General features: G+C 40.4%; 1 protein-coding gene across 2 annotated transcripts; it reads left to right on the top strand.

Annotated features, from left to right (window-relative positions):
* Nucleotides 1-295: 295 nt before the first annotated feature.
* LOC129708247 (soluble calcium-activated nucleotidase 1-like) lies at nucleotides 296-22,186 on the top strand. 2 transcript variants are annotated; one of them, XM_055653890.1, is made up of 5 exons: nucleotides 296-482; nucleotides 8,731-8,830; nucleotides 9,408-10,068; nucleotides 12,266-12,469; nucleotides 14,498-22,186. In XM_055653890.1, exons 3-5 carry the CDS (start codon nucleotides 9,435-9,437, stop codon nucleotides 14,866-14,868), a joined length of 1,209 nt encoding a protein of 402 aa, XP_055509865.1. In that variant the 5' UTR covers nucleotides 296-482; nucleotides 8,731-8,830; nucleotides 9,408-9,434; the 3' UTR covers nucleotides 14,869-22,186. The 2 variants fall into 2 exon arrangements, with proteins under 2 accessions (XP_055509865.1, XP_055509864.1); XM_055653889.1 differs by lacking the exon at nucleotides 8,731-8,830.
* The last annotated feature ends 405 nt before the right edge of the window (nucleotides 22,187-22,591 follow it).

Here is a 22,591-nt window from a genome sequence, read left to right as displayed (position 1 = left end):
TTCGCCGACCGTCCGGGGACGGTTGGTGGTCTCTCATTCTGCGCACGCGTGGAATCCGAACCAACAGCGCGAGTGGGAGGTGGTTGAAGCGCCCCTGTTCTGCGCACGCGTGGAAGCAAAACCTCCAGCGCCCAGGCCCAGAGATCGCCTGATCGACGCATGCGTGGAAGCCAAACCTCTGGCTCGGATGAGAAGCGGTCCCGTCCGACGCATGCGCCGGAGTGGAGCTTCTGTGGTGACGGTGGAATCTTTGGTGGAGGCTGTGTTTGCGGCTGCGCGGCGGACTCTCCCCCCCCTCCCGCCCGGGCTGTGGCTTGTGGCTTGTGGCGGCTCTCCCTCCTCCCTCTCACCCAGCCAGCCAGGAGCGGGGCGTGTGATGGGGGCGGCGCAGCTGCAACAGCGGAAGTTCGCAGGTGAGCGAGCGGCGTGACAGCTCCTCACCCGCGGCTCTGATGCCGGTGTGAAGCTCCCGGACGACGGCGGTAAGTGTTGACTTTACAGGGTTGCCCGCCGTGGCGAGGAGCCCGGAGCTTGGGCCGCCGTCTCCCCGGGCAATGCAGCGGTGGCCTGCTCGTCCCGGGCAATTCCTCACTCTTATCAGGAAGCTTTGCCGCAAATAAATGCCCGCGGTTCCGGATCGCCCAGATCCTGTAACAACGTTGCAGATATACAATCTGTAGCATGGAACTTCAGATACTGGTTTACACCGAAGACAGATACAAAATGATGGAGTAACTCAGCAGGACAGGAGAAAAGGAATAGAGTCTCCTGAAAAGGAAAGGTCCAGACCCTTGTTCAGACAATCCTAGTAATAGTTCTTCAGGATCTTTGTTACACGGAGGATGCACAAATTACACATACATCTGTGTAGGATAGAACTAGTAATGTATGTATGGGTGATGTGTAGGAAGGAACTACAGTTGCTGACTTACACCGAAGATAGACACAAAATGCTGGAGTAAATCAACAGGAGAGGCAGCATCTCTGGAGAGAAGGAATGGGTGACGTTTTGGGTCTGAAGGACGGTTTCGACCCGAAACGTCACCCATCCAGAGATCCTGCCTGTCCTGCTGAGTTGCTCAAGCATTTTGTGGCTTAACTTAATTGCAGAATGTAAGCTGATCTGCAAATGTGACTGCCAACCCCCTGAAACCTATGTGCAATTCCCTATCAAATTATATAGCTTTGTATTAAAATTCAAGCACAACTTTTTCAGTCTGAAGAAGGTTCGGACTCGAAACGTCACTTATCCATGTTCTCTGCTGATGCTGCCTGACCTGTTAAATTAGTCCAACATTCGATGTCCTATTGTGTAAACCAGCATCTGCACTTGTCTCGACTTCTTTATTTTTCCCTTGTACAGCCTTCTCCTGCAACTTTATCTTTCATTTAATACAGGGGTCATACACCCATCAGTCTTAATGTAGAGTTTTGACCCAAAACGTTGACAATTCTTCCCTGTTCCCCATCATCTACCCCCCACCCCCCACTCAAACCTCCAGCAGATTGTTTGTTGTACACATCTGTTAAACCACTCTGATTTTTTCCAATGGGAATTAACAGCCTGTACCGTTTAGACATAGACCGATGGATTTAAAAACATTTACTTTGTGATCTTGATGTACCTGATCAAACAAGTTTTGCTTCAATTAATTTGATCGCAATGTTTAGAAATCCACTTTTGTATGCTTATCCATCAGACCATAGATTTCATTTGGTATTTGAATGACATTGCCGAAGTTTACTTTTCTTACTGGTCCTTTATGCCGAAGGAGGCTTTCAAGCCATGATGACTTTTTCAGTTAAAACGACATGTGCCTGAGTTGAATATCAATCTCGTTCCCTCTTTCTCTTTTCAATCCACCCATCTCTCACCATCAACAAGGGCAGGTTACACCCATTACAGAGCTGATTAATTTTGATGGTTTGATAGCACAAGCAACAACATCATTATACCTTGTACTTGAAACAAAAAATATTGTCCGTGAGTTTGTTAAATGATTTAAATTGCCATTCAATCCCTTTTTTTGTCATTTGGATTGATACTCAATTGGCTTTCAACCTCAAGTAAAGATAAACTTGAGGTTTTTATTTCTTTGAAGGTGTTGCACATTATTGCTTAATGTAGATCAGCACCTGAAGATGAAGGCAATTCCATAGCACAGCAAAGTGGAAAATGGCTCACTCTTTGGCATAAATAGCACCATTTGGCAAGGGAAAATCTGCAGAAGCCCCAACTACAATATTTCAATCCCTCTGGCTACAGGACTGGTGCCAGCAGATTGTTGGACTGCTGGCTTGGTTTGTCCCGCCCTTTAAACAAAGTGAATCGTTAAACTTCAGTGGTGGGCAGTTTATTAGAATTAGACAAATTATTGTAATTCATTTGTAGGAACTGTATATTTAGAAAGTAATATATTAATCATGAATAGTTAGCGTGAATTAATTCTGAGAACATTGTCTGAATTATGTCTTTTTTTTAATGTAACAAGCCTGCTAGATAAATTTAGTGCATATAAAATTGGCATGGATTTTTGCAGTACCATTGACAAGGCCACCTGGCAGGCTAGTCAAACAATTTAGAAGCCCATGAGATGCAAGGGATAATGCAAATTAGACTCAGAGTTAGCTCGGTTGCATAAGGAAGATATACAGAATCACTCTATGACTCAGTTTATTGTAACCATGTATAGTCTTACTGGCTGGATAGCACGCAACAAAAAGCATTTCACCATACCTCGATACATATGGCAATAAACTAAACTAAAAGCAGGAAGAAATAAATGTCTGACATTTCTGTGGTTGGAAGGCTACTACCAACGGAATGGAAGACAATAGTTCAATATGGAATCCTTTGCATAGAGTCGTAGAGTGATACATTGTGGAATCGGGCCCTTCGGCCCACACCGGCCAACATGTCCCAGCTACACTTGTCCCACCTGCCTGCGCTTGGTCCATATCCCTCCAAACACCTTGTAATATGTAGTAATGATTCAGACCTGAATATAGGGGACATGATAAGGAAGAGTGAAAATGATACAAGAGTTGTCTGTGTGGTTGAGCCCAAGAAAGAAGGAAGATGGAGATTAAGTAGTCGATTGTTCAGAAGAGTGGCAAATGGAATACAAGGAATGTGAAGTCATGCATTTTAAGAGGTGCAACAAGCCATGTAAATACACAATAACCGGTAGGATATTGAGTAGCACAGGTTCACTGGGCCAAAGGGCCTATTTCCAGACCTGGCACCTGAGCTATTCAATATGATCCACCATTTCCCATATATTTTAGTTCCCAACCTTTCAAAAACTTCAAAACCTCATTTAAATGCATCCAATGATATTATCTCCACAACTTCTGGACGAGAACATTCAAGAGATTCTCCTCTACAAGATGAAATTCCTGTGCACCTCAGTTTTAAATTATCTCAACCTTGCATTGTAACTATGCACACTTGTTTGAGATTCTCCCACTGATGAAAGCATCTCAACATCTACCCTGCCATGCCCCCTTAACTTCTTATACATTTCAATAAGATAATCCCTCGGGCTCCCTCCCATTCCAGGAATTAGCCTCGCGGATCTCTTTTGTTCTGTCTCTAATGTTATTTCATACTTCCTTAAATAAAGGGACAGGAGTGTGAACAATACTCCACATGTGGCCTCCTCATCAAAGCCTTATGTAGTTGCAACCATATACGTAGGACATTCTTGTGGCACAATCGTAAAGTATTCTTTCAAATGCTTTGAATTCCTAGGAATGTGAAATTTGAACATTTCTCACTAAAGCATGGGTACGTCCATTTGATGTTGTTGTTTGTAAACAAATAAGGACTGGCCTTCCCTCTACAGCTGTTTACACTTTCCAATCCAGTCTTGGGGAACATATGCTCAACAGTTTGAGTAACTTTCATCATTGTAGCAATGCCTGCTTCCCTTTGCATATAAAGATCCCGACAGCCACCTCACAGTTTGAGGCTAGTAAGTTGTCTCAAATTAATATTATTTACTGTAAATGTAATGTTAGTTCACTAACGATTTGGAACAGCATCTGAGTGAACAACTTAAGTTTTTTAATTATCTGGTCAGTTTCTGGTAATCCAGAATATCCAAATTCATTATCTCTTGGTAAGAGTTTAGATGATGATAAATTTATTTGTCTCATGTTAATACCATAATTACCATTTTTCACTGGTTCTTTAGAATGCTTTTTTACCTGTTAACTGCCTTGCAAGATGTACTGATCTTGCAAGATAGACTTTGCCCCTGTTAACAATAGTTCCTGCATTACCATGAAATCTCCTGCAACTATCAATAAAAAAAGGCAATTCACATTGTTTACAGAAAGGAATTAAAGCAAGACTTTGAACTGATTGTAAACCAATGGTGATGAAATAAGCCAAGAAACCAATCAGGAGAAAAAATAAGGTAATTGAAATAAAAGCATGACGTGATATTAGGAATATGAGGAAAAGGGAAGAAGAACTGGAGAAATACTTTTTTTCATCCTTTCCCATGCTTAGTTGTACCATCACTGAAAAATAGAGGAAGCTTAAAATTAAGTAGGATTTCCAGAGTGGAATATTGTAAGACCACTGGCTTAATCGATAACCGTTCCATTGCACATTCCTTGTGTTGGTCTTCAGTTAACAAACCCACTTGTGTCATTTTTTTCGATTGTAGAGTTCTAACATTTGTTAGATGAGAAAAACATTGAATGGTCAGATACATGTTTTCCTGTTTGGTTAACATAATTATAGCAGTGTGTCAGCTGTGGCTCAGTTAGTGGCACTTTCTCATCTAAATCGCATGTTTTGGATGCAAGTCCCACTATGGGGACTTCAGCCGACAGTTCCCTGCAGTGAGAGACTGTTGCATTACCAGAAAATTAAGTATCTCGAGTGAATAATAATAATAATAATAATAATAATAATTATTATTTTATTTTCGGGCGCCTTTCAAATCTCAAGGACACCTTACAAAGATTAACAGAAGAGAAAAAAGCACATAGTCGGAGAAAAATAAATAATAAGGACATCATCAAATATACAAATTAAAGATAGAAATCGCTCCAAAGACACAAAATCAAAAAAAATCAAAAAACACAATGTGAAGAGAGAGCAGCGGCAGCTAAAGCGCACCAGCGTCCACTCTCTCATCCGACAGCCATCTTGGACACAGACTAACATAGTAACTACACACAGAAAAATCATCCCCCCACAATGGTTACCACTGTGGGGGAAGGCACAAAGTCCAGTCCCCAACCCCAGTTCTCCCAGAAGTCAGGCCTATTTGAGGCCACCGCTATTGCCTCTATGGAGGCCCGATGTTCCTGGCCGTTCTGGCCGGGTGGAGTTGCCCCGGCTTCAAGGGAGTCCTCACAGTGGCTGGGCCACCTGGAACGGCCGCTTCCTAGCAGGGGATTGTCGGCTTCCGAAGCCGACGGGGACACACCGGGTTGGAGCTCCCAGGCTCCCGATGTTAAAGACCGCTCCGCAGACCTGCAGCCCGGAGGTCTTGATCTCGGCGGTCACATCTCACCGGAGCTCCAGCACGTCAATCCAGTGTGGCGACCCAGGCAAGGTATCGCCCGCTGTGCACCATGATAGCGCTCCAGCGCTGTGCCGCCAACGAAGTCGAGATGCTGGGCAGTCCCCGCCAGGAAACGGCGCTCCAAGCCCGCTGGTAGGCCACGAGGACGGGTCGACGGGCAGCCCGGAGAAAAAGCTGCCTCATCGACCAGGTAGGGACCTAGAAGTAAGATTACCTCCTTCCCCCCACGTTAAGAAGTCAATTTCTCCTACAAACGAAAGACAAGACTTACTAAAAACTGGAAAAAAAATGGATTAAACAGACGGCTGCTGGTTAGCAGCCGTTCCCCAAGATGGCTCCTCCTCCAAAATGTAAACAATTGCTCTATTTTCTTGGCGACGTGTCCAATATTTATCTTTCACTCGTGATCACTAAAAAGCAGTATATCTGGTCCTTCCATATTGCTGTATGTGACACTTTGGGTTAAGCAATTATGTTCAGTGCATTTTCACAATAACAATTTTTTTTAAATTGCACTTCTTAGGATACAAGGAAGGTAATATGTAAGTGCATTTTTTTTTATTTTTTCTCAAGTAGTTGATATAGACACAAAATGCTGGAGTAACTCAGCAGGACAGTCAGCATTTCTACAGCGAAGAAATGGATGATGTTTCAGAAGAAGTGGGTCTCGACCCGAAACGTCACCCTCTCCAAAGATGCTGCCTCTTCTTCTGAGTTACTCCAGCATTTTGTGTCTATCGTTGGTGTAAACTAGCATCTGCAGTTCCTTCCTACTCAAGTAGTTGGGATGTCGTTTCATGTCTAAGGTGCATTAGCAAGTTGTTCTTCGTATAATTTGTAAAGCAACCTTTTTGGATGGTGGAGAGGTCTATTGAAGATGATTCGTGGTCTTTTGTCTGACATTGTACGTTATGTCAGTCGTGGATCACCTCGGAACCACAAATTTCATAAGGCAAGGCTAAATTGTAACATTTAATTCATTTTCTGCTTTATTTTATCAAAGGCTGTAGTCTCTTGGATGTAAAGGGTTAATATCTCAAATAACTGAGGAAGTTGTGATGAAAATAAACTAACAAGGCTGTTTAATTTCAGTTTAATCTTAGAGATGCATCGGGGGAACAGGCCCTTCGCCCCACCGAATCTACACCAACGACTGATCACTCATTCACATTTGATTTATATTATCCTGCTCTCTGATCAACTACCTACGTACTAGGGGCAATTTTACAGAGGCTCAAACCCATGCATCTTTGGTATGTGAGGGGAACAGGACCAAACCCATGTGGTCTTAGGGAGAACTTGCAAACTCCACATAGACAGCACCCAAGGTCTGCACCAAACACACTGTCAGGCAGCAACTCAATCAGCTGCACCACAGTGCTGCCCAAGTCCAAACTTTCTGCCTTTGATTTCCGATTTTGGGCTAATAAAGACAAACTCATGAGATCATTGACTGTTTTTAATTAATAATTTGGAAAATCTTTGAATTTCTTCTTTGTACATCCATCATGTGAGCAAAATTATGACACGTTGCACTCTATAAGGGAAATAAGTCTGTAATATCCTGTTGACTGATGTAGCAACTTTGAATTGGGAACTTAACCAGTGAATCTAAATTTGTATTTTAATGTTTGCTACTGCAGTACTTGCAGTTCATTTTACATTTTTTTTTTAAAAGTTGAATCTAAAAGGCATACCAAATTGGTGTTTTAGGTGTTCAAATCATTAGTTTGCACATGTATTTCTAAGAACTTGGATGAATTGCTTATAGTCATGTTTGTATATCACTGGGTGCAGCACAGAGCATATAACTGAAGCTTTTCTTTGAGGGAGGAATGTACTGATGCTGGATTCATCCACCAAGGCTAAAATCCTATGGGAGTTCTGAATAATGAGCCCTTTTTATTAGTTGCATTTGGGCAAACCTGACGTTACTGAAATCTGTGTCTTATTTGTAGACGTAGTCTGTTAAGGTGTGTATCCAACATACCAAAGCTTTTTAGCTAATGACCATACATGGTCAGATCTATACTTGGCCTTTTTAGATCTCAAGGTAGTGATCATCAAAGATGTGTGTGAATCTAATGCAAAGGCACATTTTAACATTTGGAAACTGATGTCGTGTTCATTATGAACATTGTTATTCTGAAGTATCAAGAAGGGTCTCGACCCAAAACGTCACCTATTCTTTCGCTCCATAGATGTTGCCTCACCCGCTGAGTTTCTCCAGTATTTTTGTCTACTTTTGTTATTCTTAAATAGTGTTCTCTTTACCTGAACTAATGCAAGAGCCATAAACAGGCCAAACCTGTTAGACATGTTTTGTTCAAAAAGGAACTGCAGATGCTGGAAGATCGAAGGTACACAAAATTGCTAGAGAAACTCAGCGGGTGCAGCAGCATCTATGGAGCGAAGAAAATAGGCGACGTTTCGGGCCGAATCCCTTCTTCAGACTGATGGGGGGCGGGAGGGGAGAAGGAAGGAAAAGGGGAGGAGGAGGAGCCCGAGGGCGGGGGGATGGGAGGAGACAGCTCGAGGGTTAAGGAAGGGGAGGAGACAGCAAGGGCTAGCAAAATTGGGAGAATTCAACATTCATGCCATCAGGATGCAAGCTGCCCAGGCGGAATATGAGGTGCTGTTCCTCCAATTTCCGGTGTTGCTCACTCTGGCAATGGAGGAGACCCAGGACAGAGAGGTCGGATTGGGAATGGGAGGGGGAGTTGAAGTGCTGAGCCACCGGGAGTTCAGGTAGGTTATTGCGGACTGAGTGGAGGTGTTCGGCGAAACGATTGCCCAACCGCCGCTTAGTCTCCCCGATGTAAATCAGCTGACATCTAGAGCAGCGGATGCAGTAGATGAGGTTGGAGGAGATACAGGTGAACCTTTGTCGCACCTGGAACGACTGCTTGGGACCTTGAATGGAGTCGAGGGGGGAGGTGAAGGGACAGGTGTTGCATTTCTTGCGGTTGCAACGGAAAGTGCCCGGGGAGGGGGTGGTACGGGAGGGAAGGGAAGAATTGACAAGGGAGTTGCGGAGGGAGCGGTCTTTGCGAAAGGCAGACATGGGGGGAGATGGGAAGATGTGGCGAGTGGTGGGGTCACGTTGGAGGTGGCGGAAATGGCGGAGGATTATGTGTTGTATTTGCCGGCTTTGTTTTGGTTGGCAGTTTTATTTTGTCAGATGTAATATCAAAAGTGCTTGAAACACCAGCAGGTTGGGCAGTATCTGTGGAAAGAGAAACAGAGTTAACGTTTCAGATCTGAGACCCATCATGGGAAAGGTAACACAAGATAAAACAACCAATAATTATTTTTATTTTTTTTATTTCAGTTAACTATACATAAAGTTAAAATGATGTAAGTAAAGAAATAGGGTGTTCAAGACCATGTTAAATTTTATTAAATCGGAGTGAGGTTTTTTTTGGTAGATCAATACTTGCAGGAAAAAAAATCATCTTTTGCACTTGAGAAGCCTTATTGTCAAATTAAGCTTAAATGTAGAATTGTTTCTGGTGTCAACTGCAAAGTACAGCTAAGTGCGTAAAATGCCTTGATTAATTATGTATTCGGGGATTAGCAGACATGTTTTTTCAAGACTTCCAATATGTGGTGAAAAATATATATGTCCTGTGGTATGTAGTCGTGCCAATTACAGGAAAAGTAACTTATTTTGCCGAAACCGCAGCTTTGCTGAAAGTAATGCTTTTGTTGATTACTGCAATTGGGCTAGGATTTCACATATATAATTATCGCCTTTATACCCATCATGCAATATTGTGTGCATATTTTTGAACTATATTGACACAGAATGAACACACTTTACCAAACATTTATTTTGCTTAAATTTTCTTCTTTCAGATATAATTCTGCCTTTATTGCAGCCTCATGTCTGGTCACCTCTATGGTTTACCTCAAGGAAATGATTCTATGAGCTCTCTTCGCATATCCATTGGTGGTCTTCCTGTTATAGCTTCCATGACAAAAACAAGAGATTCTCGTTTTCACCTGAAATGGAAGGCTATACTGCTAGCTTCTGTCACTCTCTTCATATTATACATGGTATATTTCCACAAGAGCTCTCCAAATAATCCTCAGATACGAAATGTCCACAACTGGCAGATGACTAATTTTCCAAAGGACAGGTACAACGATACCTACCCTCTTTCACCGCCACAGAAAACAGCGGAAGGCATCCAATACCGTATCGGGCTAATTGCTGACCTGGACACAAACTCAAAACCTAAACCGAACAGTGACACTTGGGTCAGTTACTTCAAGAAAGGCTACTTGATTTTATCAAACAGTGGGGACAAAGTGACTGTAGAATGGGACAAAAATGATTCCGTTCTCAAAACGCACTTGTCAGAAAAAGGACGTGGCATGGAATTGTCGGAGCTAATAGCATTTAATGGAAAGCTGTACACCGTGGACGACAGGACAGGAGTAGTTTATGATATTGATGGGGACAAGGCTGTCCCATGGGTAATCCTATCTGATGGTGACGGGACTGTTGAGAAAGGTACGCCAGTAATTTTACCCTCTCTCTATTTATGCATTATAAATCTCTACTGTCCTTGTACAATAATGTAACTTTCCAATTACCATAAATCTTTAGTAATTTGCGTAAAGATTGGTTTATTTATTGGTAGATTTTTGATGCTCTCCAAGATGGAGAAAGCTCTGGTAAGATTGAAGACTTTGAGTTCCAGGAAGTATTGAAAATAGGCGGAAAGCTATATAATTAATATTTGTCGAAATTGGGTGAGTGTTTAAGGAGCTAACAATGCACCAGATGTGGAGTTAAACAGGAATTGTGGGATGTTATAGAAATGGGATGAAGAAAGACATTGTAAACATGGACAGGGAGTTCTAATTCTATGCATTTAAAGATGCAGAACCTTCAGGATTACCTCAGCCACGTTTAATGGGCAATTTATGGTATAGCAAAACACAAATAGCTACTCTTATTAGTATCTTGTATAGGGGCTAATCCATAAACAGGAAGAAGTGTTCTTCGAAGGTGACAAAAATAGTAAGTACTTTGCAGCAGAAAATAACACTTGTAATAGGGTGTAGTTTGCAAAGGCAAAATGAGAAGATGTGAATGAGGGCCATAAATGGGGAAGGAAGCAGAGGAACTGATATAGAAGGAGATTCCGTGGATCTGGGGGAAAAATGAGCTGCGCAGTTCAATGGAAAAGGCATTAAGGAGACATGAAGCAATTTATAAAGAAATAAGCTTGGAGATTGGAGCAAAGCTGGTTTGATACTGGAAGGATTGAACTTAATCGGTATGGGGGGGAAAAAGGGAAATCGAAGTGAAGATTGAACGGAGATGCAGTTGCAGCTCAGTGAAAAATGTCCAGGGCTTCTTTGGGTATTCTGAAGTGAGGATGAAAGAACAGGAGGAAAAATTGCCATAACGAACAAATGGGGCACATTACTGTAAAACTTAATAATTGTAAGTTATTATGATAACATTATCAACAATCAATTCTTGGATTCTTAAATGTTGCTGCACAGAAGCTGTTATTTATATATATGATACTGTAGTTACAGCACCATTATGGGGTTTTTTCACAGCCAACAATGGACTATTGATCATCATTGCTGGCTATGATTTGTTCTTTTTTATACCTTTTATTAATTTGTTTATAGTACCTTTTCATACCTCTAGTTTCCCTCAACTCTGACTGCAGTCTGAAGAAGGGTCTCGACCCAAAACGTCACCTGTTCCTTTCCTCCAGAGATGCTGCCTGACTCGCATAGTTACTCCAGCATTTTCTGTCTATCTTCGATGTAAACCAGCATCTGCCGTTCCTTCCTGCCCATTATGTTTTGGGATGGCTTCTGCAAGAATGGGCCAGTGGCCTGTTGCCAATCCATTATTATTGCCAATATATAACATGCTCTTGGATTTGGAATTTTGCCCAGAACATACTGGGGGTTCTCCCTCCCTTGTCCTATAAGAAGTCTCTGGACACTTTGCAGCACATTGGATTTCTGTAAACAAAACATTTTTACAGGAGAATTAAAATACTGTGATGGAAAAAAAATTATTCCACAGTGGAATTGTTCCAGGGGAAACATTCTTGAACTATTAGACGCAGTTTAGTTAAAATATGAAACCTAAAAATTTCTCGCTGTTTTTGATGATCCAGTATCTTGGGATGAGTCATGGGAGTTGCATTAATATTCCAGTAACTAAGCAGAACTGTATCCTTGCACTTAGTATGTCATGTAGGTAATTTGGAGATATTTTAGTTTAGAGACACAGCATAGAAACAGGCCCTTCGGCCCACTGAGCCCTCAACGACAAGTGCTCCCCATACACTAGCACTATCCTACACACTAGGTACAATTTACAATTTTTTACCAAAGCCTATTAACCTACAAACCTATGTCTTTGGAGTGTGAAGGGAAATCGGAGCACCTGGGCAAATGTCATGGGGAGAACGTACAAACTATGCAGACAACGCCCGTAGTCCGGATCAAACAAGGTTTCTGGTGCTGTAAGGCAGCCCCATTATTTACAGCTGTCATTTTTTCTTTTATATCAGTGTATTGATGTGTATGCAAATATAAAATCTATTTTGCTGGATATGCACGAGTCATTCAGATCCATGAAAGGATGTCTGGTTCCTGTTTCAGATATATGACATTCATGCAGAATTTTACATAAATCTTCAATATAAACTTCTGTGCTATTTCTTAAGGCTTCAAAGCTGAATGGTTGGCAGTAAAAGATGAGCGCCTTTATGTAGGTGGACTGGGTAAAGAATGGACAACAACCACAGGCGAGGTAGTCAATGAAAATCCAGAGTGGGTGAAGGTTATTGGCTACAAAGGTGATGTTAATCATGAAAACTGGGTGCCTCACTACAATGCCCTCCGCACAGCGGCTGGAATCAACTCTCCAGGTAAGAAAGCTCGAGCGGATGTGTACCTTTGGTGACTCAGCTTACATGTGGAAAAACCTATAGTGTCATCTGGCTTTTTGTAAAGGGTGTGTCAGGATTTGCATTAGTCACAGATAATTTTCCTCTGGAGATACGAAAGGACGCCAGAAAGAACAACATCCTCGATCGTAAAAATGCAAATGTCAAAAAATTGGAACTTAATGTGGGTATGCTCCAATATTGTATCAAGGTTACAATATTCATGTCACTGCACCCCTCTGAGGGTCACAGGCTTATTTAAAGCTATGATCTACTATATCACAAGATTAAACACGGTTTTAATAAAATTAACGTATTGCCCATTAAGCAATACATTCTCTAAACTTGATTACATTATGCTTTAAAAATCTGATTTTGATTTGATTAAGCCTTAATGTGCATTACAATTTGTTTTGACAAGTACTAGAATACACCATTGATATGACTTCCCTTCATTAATTACCGTATGGATAAATCATCTTTGCATTTCTGCTTGGCTCTAGAAATGCACGATTTAAAGCTGTATTTCCATCTAAAGACCGAGAGGGCAGACCTATAATGCTTGGGACTGGATTGCAATTGAGAATTACACTTACTGAACAACAAGTCCTTATTTTGTTTTTTTAATTATGTTTTGATTTAGGATTGAAAAGCAATAGACTTAGATTCTGATGGTGGATCAAGGGCTATTTCTAGGGCTCTATTGCCAGATGCACCTTTTTCATTTTTATTTGTTACACTGATAACCCTTCTTTGTTGACAGTATCTCCTTCAGGTTTGGTTATATTATTTGGATCGACCAAAACGCATTTCCATTAAACTGGGGAGGATCATTGAAATCATTGCTTGATCCTGATTACGGAGTGCTGTCTGTACGGAGTTTGTACATTCTCCCTGTGACCGTAGGTTTTCTCTGGATGTTCCAGTTTTCTCCCATACTCCAAAGGCATACAGGTTTGCAGGTTAATTGGCTTCCCTAAATTGTAAAATTGTCCCTAATGTACGAGGTGATGGCTCGTGGGTATGGAATCGGTGTGCCGAGGGGCTTATTTCCATGCTGTGTCTCCATAAAATCTAAAGTCTTAAAGTGCTTGCTAGTTATCCCAACCTTTCCTTGTCATCAGCACAATTTCAATTCTGGATTCAGGGCAAGTTGCAATGGATGGGTTTATAATATGCAACTGTTTTTGCTTTATCACTTTCAAATGTTGCTTAAGCGTCTTGAGAGTGCTGTGGAATCTGTAGAGAGGAGGATATATTTTAAATAGCTGCACTTTATATTGTGCCGCTCTTCTTTTCTATTTATTTTTTTGATAACAATGTTTAACTTTGCATTATAACTAGCACAATTATGAGAGCAGTTTTTGGTCCCATATCCCATTTGGTCCCATAGGATGCCCTGTCGTTGATGAGGAGCCAGAGGAGGTTTACAAGAATGATGATCCCAGGAATTAGTGGGTTAACATATGATGTGTGTTTGAAGGCATTGGACCTGTACTCATTGGAGTTTAGGAGGATATGGGGCAAACCTCTGAAACTTACAGAATAGTGGAAGGCCTGGATAGAGTGGATGTGGAGAGGATGTTTCTACTAGTGGGAGAGTCTAGGACCAGAGACCATAGCAAAATAATAAAAGGACTTGCCTTTAGAAAGAAGATGAGGAATTTCTTGAGTCAGAGAGTGGTGAACCTGTAAAATTCATTGCCACCGACGGTTATGGAGGTCAAATCATTGGATATTTTTAAGTCTGAGATTGACAGATTATTGATTAGGAAGGGTGTTGGGGGGTTTTGCTGAGAAGGCAGGAGAATGGGGTTGAGAGGGAGAGATAGATCAGCCGTGATTGAATGGTGGAATAGACTTGAAGGGCCGAATGTCCTAATTCTGCTTCTAGAACTTATGAACGTATGAAATTATCCTTTTGTTAAACTCTCTATTTTGGTCATTAAAATTCAATTTGGAAGTTTATACTCTTCGTGGAATGTGAATAATTTTCTTTTCCCAACACAGGATATCTTATTCACGAATCTGCTGCCTGGAGCGATCGGCTGCAACGCTGGTTCTTTCTGCCACGGAGAGCCAGCAATGAACGCTACAATGAGAAAGATGATGAACACAGAGGAACAAACCTCATTATTAAATGTACCCAAGATTTTAAAGAAGTCGCGGTGAGCAAGATTGGTGAGGTTAATCCAACCCGTGGATTCTCCTCCTTCAAGTTCATTCCTGATACCGACGACCAGATCATTGTGTCACTGAAATCTGAGGAAGATAATGGGAAAATAGCTACTTATATAATGGCTTTTACTTTAGATGGACGCTTCCTTTTAGAAGAAACGAAAGTGGCTGACGTTAAATATGAAGGGTTAGAATTCATATAAGCTTCCTCCTGATCAAAAAGTATGGATGAAAGTTCTTCTGCTTCCAAGAAAATTCAGAAAGATTGGTTTCCAAGAATGGTTCTTGGTTCCTAATAATCTGAAGGTGTGTTCTTTTGTAATGGGCTCTTTGAAGGAACTGATTCTGAGGTATTTCAAAATTATCACTTCTGCGCTCTCCTTCAAAGTTGAAGCTATTTTTCAGATTTTCGCGTCATCATTAAAAATGTATACCTGGGATGTTTCTTTGTATTTACGTGCCATAAAGTCTGCAACGGTGCCGAAAAATGTACTTGTCCATTCTCCTACAAACTCAAATTAATAACCATTGGTTTGTTGATTTGTGGACTTGTTAACTTTAAACTTAAATGAAGTTGCATATCTTGGAATCAGAAAGAAATGGTAAAATTACTAGCTCACATGTATAGCGTGATATGATTTGGTCAATATCAGTAACTGTTTTTAAAGGAACTCCCCCAGCATGTTTTATTACATATATGTATTTGTATATGGAAAATGGGTATCAGTGGCTCGGCCAATATTTGTTCCCTATTCTTCATAAAGCATGCAGTACTTACCAGCTACTTTGACAAAGCTATTCCACAATTTTAATGCAACAGCAAATGAGGAATGGCAAGACATTTCCAAGTCTGTATGTGTAACTTGAAGCTGGTAATGTTCTCATGAGCCTAGAGCCACGTCCATTTGTGTGATAGATCAGGGGTGTGCTCTTGAAATGCCTGAGTGGGTTGCTACAGTGTCAGTTGTAACTGATGTTCCTGTATCCGAGTAACAGATGGAATTAAGTATAGGTGGTGGATGGAGTGGTGATCAACCGCACTGATGCTTATGGGATAGTATTGAGCTTCCATTTTGTTGGAGCTGGAATTATCCAGGCAAAATGGGGTGAAGGTCTATTCGGGTGTAAAGCTGGTGGGAATTGGATGAAAGTTCTACTGCTTCCAAGAATATTCTGAAAGTTTGCTTTCCAAACATGGTTCTTGGTTGCTATTAATCTGAAGGTGTGGTCAACCTGAACACGACCCAATCCTGAGGTCTTATTTTATTTTTAAATTCATTCATGGCCCAATCATCACTGTAAATATACTAATTTCAAACATGCAATTGAAATAGAGTGTGTGTTTATTCCAGATTTCCAATTAAAACATAAATCAAGAAAGAGCAAAATTCAAAGATGCATTAAAAGGAAGTCTTCTGCGTTGTCATGTTGGGGCGAAGAGGTATAGCTTAAGAGCAACACACTTCTGCCAGTTCACCTTCCAGCCACGCTAAAATTGCTCTCACTGCTGCCTGAATGCTAAACATATTTCTAACCAGCCTTGCCAATTAGGTCTATATAACTCTGTATCCATTTTACCAACCCAACATATCCCACTCTGTCTCTGTTACTGTAATGATCCTTTGTGTGGAATACTGCTGAAAAGTCTGCTCCCAACCTTAAAAGTCAAGGAAGGCCACGTTGGCAAGTCGTGAACCCAACTGCTGTTTCGCAGGGTATATAAATTTAGTCTGTGTACTTCAGAATATTTTAGCTAGACAACAATTAGGACTGATTCAAGGCAGGATAACGGTCCATTTATATTTGTGCCCACAAGAACAGCCCATCACCTGCATAAGTGGGGGATGACAGACAGCCCTGCTTGCCATCCCACACATCGTGAATGACTGCCTACTGAGGCTTTTCCTTGGGGGCACCACTAAGCCTTTTCCTTAGGCTGCGCACGCCATACGCAAGAGGAAGAAGTTCCATTCTTGTCAGGTCATCCCGCTTTCTTTGCGGGCCATTCACTGGGCCACTGTCCGCCCATAGTTTGTGGAGGTATATCAGAGGAAAGTGGTATATAATTTTATTTGTTTCTCAATGCACGGAATTTCCAGGGTCAATGTCGGATACCCATATCCTTCAAGTTGTTCCCTGAGCTTCATAAAATGTTCAAGAAATCCACAAACATCTGCAATGTCTCGTTAGTTAGCCACTCTGTAGTTCTGCCATGCGAATCAATATCTTTGACAGCTCCTGATTGATCTCCTAAATTGGATGGTTTCTTATTATAATATTAGACAAATTTTCTGCTAGGCTGGAAGTTTTCCTATGCTTTTGTATCTTTTATTGCCTCTGCAACATCCTGTTGCCTCACAAGATAATATATTATAGTGCCTGGGCAAGTATGATTTTTGCACTCTGATCCGATATCAGTTTAAGTTAGCTGGGTCAAATTCAAAAGTATTAACTAGCAGCTTTAAAATTTGATTCCTGATGTTTTCATGAGATTTTCCATTGGTGCTGTTGAGAATTTGGCTGGGTTTAAACTCTGGTACAACAGGCAAGTCATTGCCAATTAATATATTTAATGGCAGAACATCCTCGTGTCAGTTGTGTCCTTAACGCAGGAAACAAGACTTGCTAAAATGTCTTTATTTACAAAATACTGAATTAGGACACAACATGTGTATTGTGGGAGGGTCTCCACCGAAAACATCAACTGTCCATGTTCTCTGACGATGCTGCCTGACCCATTGTCATTCTGCGATTTTGTGTCTTTCCTTGGTATACCAGTATCTGCAGATTCTTGTTTCTACAATATATATATCCCCTTCAAACCCGACAAATGTAGTCGGGCTCAAGTTGGCGACCCAGGTTTCAGTGGAATATATTTCACCATTGTTCTAGTCTATGTTTTCTACTTATTATTATGCATTGGTGAATAAGAACCTGAGGGACGTATTCTTACCTTCACAAAATGTAAGTAGTAGATGAAGTAAGACTTCTGCCAAATATCGGCCTACTTTTTCCCTTACTTTCCCTTCCCCCCCCACCTAAGAAGGACTGTAAGATTTGGTATCAGTATATCATTGAATGTTAAGGTATCAGAACAGATCCTCTTGTTGGAGATCTTTAAAGCAGCTTTTACTATTCTGTGAATACTAACTTGAACTATTTTTTCAAACGTGTATTATTGTACAGAACTTTAATGCTGTGCAGTTTTGGTCATCTTATCTTGTAAAGGATATGCTTGGCTGGATGGCACTGAAATTTAAGAAATCAACTGTAATTTTTGGGATAAGATGGATGTCCGGTGAAGCAAGTTTGTGAACCTATATTCTCTGGGGTTCAGAAGAGTGGAGCTGATCACATTGAAATGTTTAAGCAAAGGGATTGCTTTAGACCTGAGATGCTGGAACTAAAGCTATGGTCCTGGGATAAAGGATCAAACGTTGAGGATTTTGAAACAAGGAATTTTGTCTCCAGATGTTAGTGATCTTTTTAGAATTTTGTGAGGCTGTGCTTGTTCAATCATTAAAGATGTTTTTTAATTTCAGAGAATTAAGGGATATAGCGATAAGGTGTGAAAGTTGAGTCACTTAATTACTGACTATTCATAAAATAGGCTAAAGGATCTATGGAATTACCCTCCTATTTCTAATGGATAATGTACTTGTTGAAGGGTTAAACAAATTAAATGATATTTAATTTACCAAGAAAATCTTTAATCTAGAGCAATAAAACTTCAAAATGGTTCTGCATAGTTTAAGTAATTTTCAGTCAATTTAACACAGATGTTTTACAGGTAATAGATCAGACAATCATGTTTACTCTTTGTGATTAACCATTTTATGCTCAATAAATGCAGCAGTTACTGATTTATAATTCTACCAGTTGGTGCTTCTTTGTGGCATGTTTTATGTCAGTGAGGGAGGTGAGTTTGAATGAATCTTGGTCCAAAATGCTGAAAAATAAAAGCACATTTGTTTTGCACTGCAACTTGCAGTCCAAGTAAAATCTCTGCCCCCACTATCTTACTGATCATCATCATTGAGTTTGAGCATCTGAAAATTGTATTAAGCTATTTAAGAAAATATTTATTGTTCATTTAAAATAACGATCCTAATGCTGAGTTCAGGAATACATTAATTCTGAACAGAATTAGTGAACAGAATTCTGAATTAGTTCAACAGAAACAAAAAAATTGAATTGCCTGCTGCGGCATGGTGGCGTAGTGGTAGAGTTGCTGCCTTACAGTACATTCAGCGCCAGAGACCCGGGTTCGATCCTGACTATGGGTGCTTGTCTGTACGGAGTTTGTACATTCTCCCCGTGACCTCGTGGATTTTCTCTGAGATCTTCGGTTTCCTCCCATACTTTGAAGACATCCAGGTTAGTAGGTTAATTGGCTTGATATAAATGTAAATTGTCCCTAGTGTGTGTAGGGTGGTGTTAATGTGCAGCGATTGCTGGTTGGTGCGGACTCTGTACGCCGAAGGGCCTGTTTCCACGCTGTATCTCTAAATTAAAATAAATTAAAAATTGCCTTGTGTGTTTGATGTGAAAATAAAACAATCTTTAATGTAAAACAGTTATAGTGAGGTAGTGGCTTGTACTAGATGATCAGTTTTGATTTTGGCTTCTGTGATTCAAATAATTGCTTTGGTCATAATTGGTTTTTAATACAATAAGGGGATATGTTTAATGTTAATTCATTCAGTCCCTTGGGCAGAATTGTTTGTGAAAAGGCACTGGGAATTTTTTAAGAAAGTCCAATAATGAAAAAGGAGTGACTTATACATAGATGTAAATCGTTCACCAGATTCTATTCTAATCTTTTAAGGAAAAGACACAAAGTGCAGAAGTAACTCAGTGGGTCAAACAACATGTCTCTCTGGCAGACAATGGATCAGCAAAGTTTCAGACTGAAAGGTCCTGGCCCGAAACGTTGCCTATCAAAACCTTGCAGTGATGCTGCCTGACCTGCTGAGTTCCTCCAGCACTTTGTCTTCTGATGTAAACCAGCATCTGCAGCTCCTTATGTCTCAATTCTCTTTCCTGTGTTAGATTGACTTTGTTTGGATGGATTAATGTAATGCCTACACCAATAAATCTACATCCAATAGAAAGTGTCCAAGTTTGTTTGCTTCACACTGTACCATTACGCAGTTTGAAAGCTTTCAATCAATCAATGTCAGCAACTGGTCTGTAGCCCAATATTGAACTAAGTGTGACTTAATTCCGTCTGAAAACTTGGAAGACAAAGACAATAAAAACAAAAAAAAAGAATTATGTTATATGTGACAAATGCAGCCCCAATTTCAATTTGGAGATTGTATTTAAATGTTAAATGGATAATTGGTATGAAGCAACAGAAAATGTTTATGGTATGGAATTAATTAGGCACACCTATCTGTTTGTGCATCACTGTATATTTTCCACCCTCCAAAAAAATGCAGAAGAACTAGATATGCAGTAAAGGCCTATTAAGTCTAAAAGTATTCAAATCTCAAAATGCAAAGTAAACAATAACGTCGCTCTCTGTAAGCTTGTCATTAGCTGATTTTCATAATCATCATAATCATAATCATACTTTATTAGCCAAGAATGTTTTGCAACATACAAGGAATTTGATTTGCCATACAGTCATACCAATAAAAAGCAACAGAACACACTAAATACATTTTAACATAAACATCCACCACAGTGACTCCTCCCCATTCCTCACTGTGATGGAAGGTGAAAAAAAAGTTCAATCTCTCCCTTCTTTGTCCTCCAGCGATCAGGGGCCCCGAGCCTTCCATTGACGGGACAATCTTACTCCCATAGCCGGCGGCGGCCCACCTCGTCGGGGCGATCAAGCTCCTGCATCAGGGGGGAATCTCAGCTACCCCGTGCCGGGCGATCTACCCCAGGTCTGGGCTAGTCGAACGTGATGCGGCTCCTGGAGCTTCCCAATGTCGGTCTCGACCCGAGACTGCGCGCCTTTGATGTTGAAGTCCGCATGCCGCGGTTGGAGCATCGATCACAAGCTCCGATGGTAAGTCCACGCCCCGCAGTGGGGCTCAAAGTCAGTCCTGAGCAAGGCCTCCAGCTCCACGATGTTAGGTTGCAGAGTAACCAGAGATACAATCTGGAAAACATCTCCGGCAAGGTAAGAGATTGAAAATAGGTTCCCACCCCCCAAATAACAAAAAACCAGAGAACATTAACACATACTTTTTAAACACACTGAAAATAACAAAAAAAAAGATGAAATAGGACAGACAGGCTGTAGGCGAGGCTGCCATCGAAGCACCACCCGGTAGTCAAAATTTTAAGGTATGACTTGCATTCAATTGTCCAGGAATATGATATCAATTGTCCAAAGGTTAAGAATATGAGTTCTAAGTTGAGATTCATTCCATTGTTGATAGTTCTCTGGCATGAAGTTTTCTCGATGCTGCATTTGTGTCTATTTTCAGAAATACTTCCGATTTTCAGAGCTGAGATGTAGTGCAGTTTTATGATTTTCAATGAACTGTTGGGAGTGAAATAGGTCTTAACATCGGTGTAAAATTGTTGAGGTAAAAGATATTGAAACACTCAATGTTGACTTTTGTGCATTATGCTTAATATTTTCTATTTGGTGTTCACATGCACCCTTGGTCATTTTGTACCTGGATGAGCGGTGTAGGTTCAGCACGTTTTTGTGAAATTAAATTTTAAATTAAGCTATTGTGAAAGGAATCCTCATTGACATGATTTGGGCATTTAAAAAAAAAACAACTTGTTAAAATAATGTAATAGCAGACCTAATTTTTGTGTTATGTTAAAACATTCAATCTCCAGAGCAAATTAAAGTATTCTTTATTAGATAATTGGAAATTTAAACTTTCTGATTGGACACCTATTCAATTTAAATGTCAGTATAAGAATTCCGATTATGCATTTTGGTAGTTAAATTTCTGAACCTAATGAGATTGTCAAATTTAACCAAGTAGACACGAATATAATGGTATCCAGCAAGTTGGTTAAGGATTATGAGTTCATGAGTGAAAGTTTAATCTATTATCCAGAATTTGAATCGAAGAATTTCTTTCAAGTTTGTGTTCATTGCAGAAACACTTTCAAATTGACTGTAGGAACACAGATGCTGAGTATACTCAGCAGGCCATGTAGCATCTGTGAAGAAACAAACAGAGTTAATGTTTCATTTTGACTACCCTTTGTCAGAACTTAAGTTGTTCATCCTGATACTAGTTTGGCTTCATAAATAAATAGAAATTGCCTCTGAAATACGGTTTGGAATTAATGTCAAGCTGTTTGTAATTCTTGGAATCAACTAAATCAATGGTAAAACTTTGATTTGCTGCTTTTGTGTGGGTTGTATCCTTGTGTTTTAATGTGTCGGCTCAACTGATAAGGTTTAGCATCAAAAGCTTAACGGCAAACAAAATCATACACTGTCTAATGTTTTTGATAATGGTCCCAACTCTTTTTATTTAATAAAATGTGAATAAAAATTGATATTAATAAATCTGTTGGTTTACATGCACAATCTGTCTTTATTTGGTTCATGTTACTTGATTCAACAGAATTAGAGGGAGACTATCCATAATGTTCAATTACAATTCATTTCAATTCTGTTATTAAGAAGTTCATGGCCTGTCCCTCTCACTGTTCTAGTTTGCTTTTTTTTTAATTGTAAGAACAGAGTTCATGATTTTTTTTTTTAAGAGGGAGTTAGATGTGGCCCTTGTGGTATCAGAATGGAGAGAAGGCATGATTATACTGTGGATGAAAGATCATTGAATCGGTGCAGGCTCGAAGGGCCGAATGGCCTACTCCTGCACCTAATTTCTATGTTTCTATGTCTGTTTAGATAGAGATATGCCATTTATTGTCACTATACATGTACAGTGAAACTGAAAGCTGCTCGTACTCAGTGCTCGTTTCTAT

This window comes from Leucoraja erinacea, chromosome 23, assembly GCF_028641065.1.
Source record: "Leucoraja erinacea ecotype New England chromosome 23, Leri_hhj_1, whole genome shotgun sequence".
Classification (NCBI taxonomy): Eukaryota; Metazoa; Chordata; class Chondrichthyes; order Rajiformes; family Rajidae; genus Leucoraja; species Leucoraja erinaceus.
This window is presented reverse-complemented; position numbering and strand designations above follow the sequence as displayed.

Bases quoted from the DNA above. Each gene is read 5' to 3' on its own strand.
- LOC129708247 (XM_055653889.1), top strand. From the start codon at position 9,435: ATGTCTGGTCACCTCTATGGTTTACCTCAAGGAAATGATTCTATGAGC. The intron at 10,069-12,265 runs GTACGCCAGTAA...CTATTTCTTAAG, and splicing joins TGACGGGACTGTTGAGAAAG to GCTTCAAAGCTGAATGGTTG. The intron at 12,470-14,497 runs GTAAGAAAGCTC...TTCCCAACACAG, and splicing joins GGCTGGAATCAACTCTCCAG to GATATCTTATTCACGAATCT.